Source organism: Bison bison, unplaced genomic scaffold (assembly GCF_000754665.1).
Source record: "Bison bison bison isolate TAMUID 2011002044 unplaced genomic scaffold, Bison_UMD1.0 scf7180017864248, whole genome shotgun sequence".
NCBI classification, from domain to species: Eukaryota; Metazoa; Chordata; class Mammalia; order Artiodactyla; family Bovidae; genus Bison; species Bison bison.
Window position 1 is genome coordinate 1,773,340 of NW_011494820.1, and position 694 is coordinate 1,774,033.

A 694-nucleotide genomic window follows, 5' to 3' on the forward strand; every position below is an offset into this window, starting at 1 on the left:
GCAGGGTCTTTTGGCCTTGTGGGCTGGGAGGAAGGGTGGAGGCGGAGCTGGGAAAAGAGATGTGAAAGGCCAGGAGGGCGGGACAGGGGTGGGGGGCGCTCCGCAAGGGCGTGGGGTCCCCAGGCTAACCTGGGCCGGTTCTGGCTCGCAGGAAGCCGCTGAGGAATGGCCTGGTTAAAGACAAACGCTTCTGAACCCCTTCATCCCGGCCTCGCCGCCCAGGACCCAGTCCCGCCCAACCTCGCCCTCGGAGACAAGCCACGCGGCTCCCCAACCCGCCCCAAGGACCCTAGCCCTACCAGGCTCCGCCCCCTCTCCCACCCACTCCTCCTTGGCCACTCCCCGGACCCCTGCCCCGCCCCCTGGAGACCCCACCCCCGCAATTGGTCCCTATTCAGCTTCAGGATCGCGGCCACACCCCCCGAGACCCTGACCCAGCCCAGATCTCTCCAGGGACCCCGGTCCCGCCCCCAGCCCACAGGTCAGGGAGCCCGACAGGCCCTGAGCACTCGCCCGGCCGCTGCCTGTGAGGAAGATGCCACCTCTGTGCCGCCGTCCGGGCCGCCGAGTCCTTCTCCTCCTACTGGCCCTGCTATTGCCCTCATCACCCCCGGCCTGCGCTCCCGCGCCCCCGGGCCCCGCCGCCGCCCTGCTCCAGGCCCTCGGATTGCCCGACGTACCCCGGGGCGCCCCC

General features: G+C 71.0%; 2 protein-coding genes across 2 annotated transcripts in view; both read left to right on the forward strand.

Moving 5' to 3' along the window:
* Positions 1-128, forward strand: part of GDF1 (growth differentiation factor 1) — a gene marked incomplete at its 5' end in the record, with an annotated part of 1,372 nt that extends 1,244 nt beyond the window's left edge. The window contains one exon of the mRNA XM_010847288.1: positions 124-128. Coding sequence (XP_010845590.1) covers positions 124-128 — 5 coding nt within the window. The remainder of the gene's footprint in view (positions 1-123) is intronic.
* CERS1 (ceramide synthase 1) overlaps positions 1-670 on the forward strand; it is a 20,617-nt gene extending 19,947 nt beyond the window's left edge. The window contains exon 6 of the mRNA XM_010847277.1: positions 152-670. Coding sequence (XP_010845579.1) covers positions 152-194 — 43 coding nt within the window. The 3' untranslated portion in view covers positions 195-670. The remainder of the gene's footprint in view (positions 1-151) is intronic.
* The last annotated feature ends 24 nt before the right edge of the window (positions 671-694 follow it).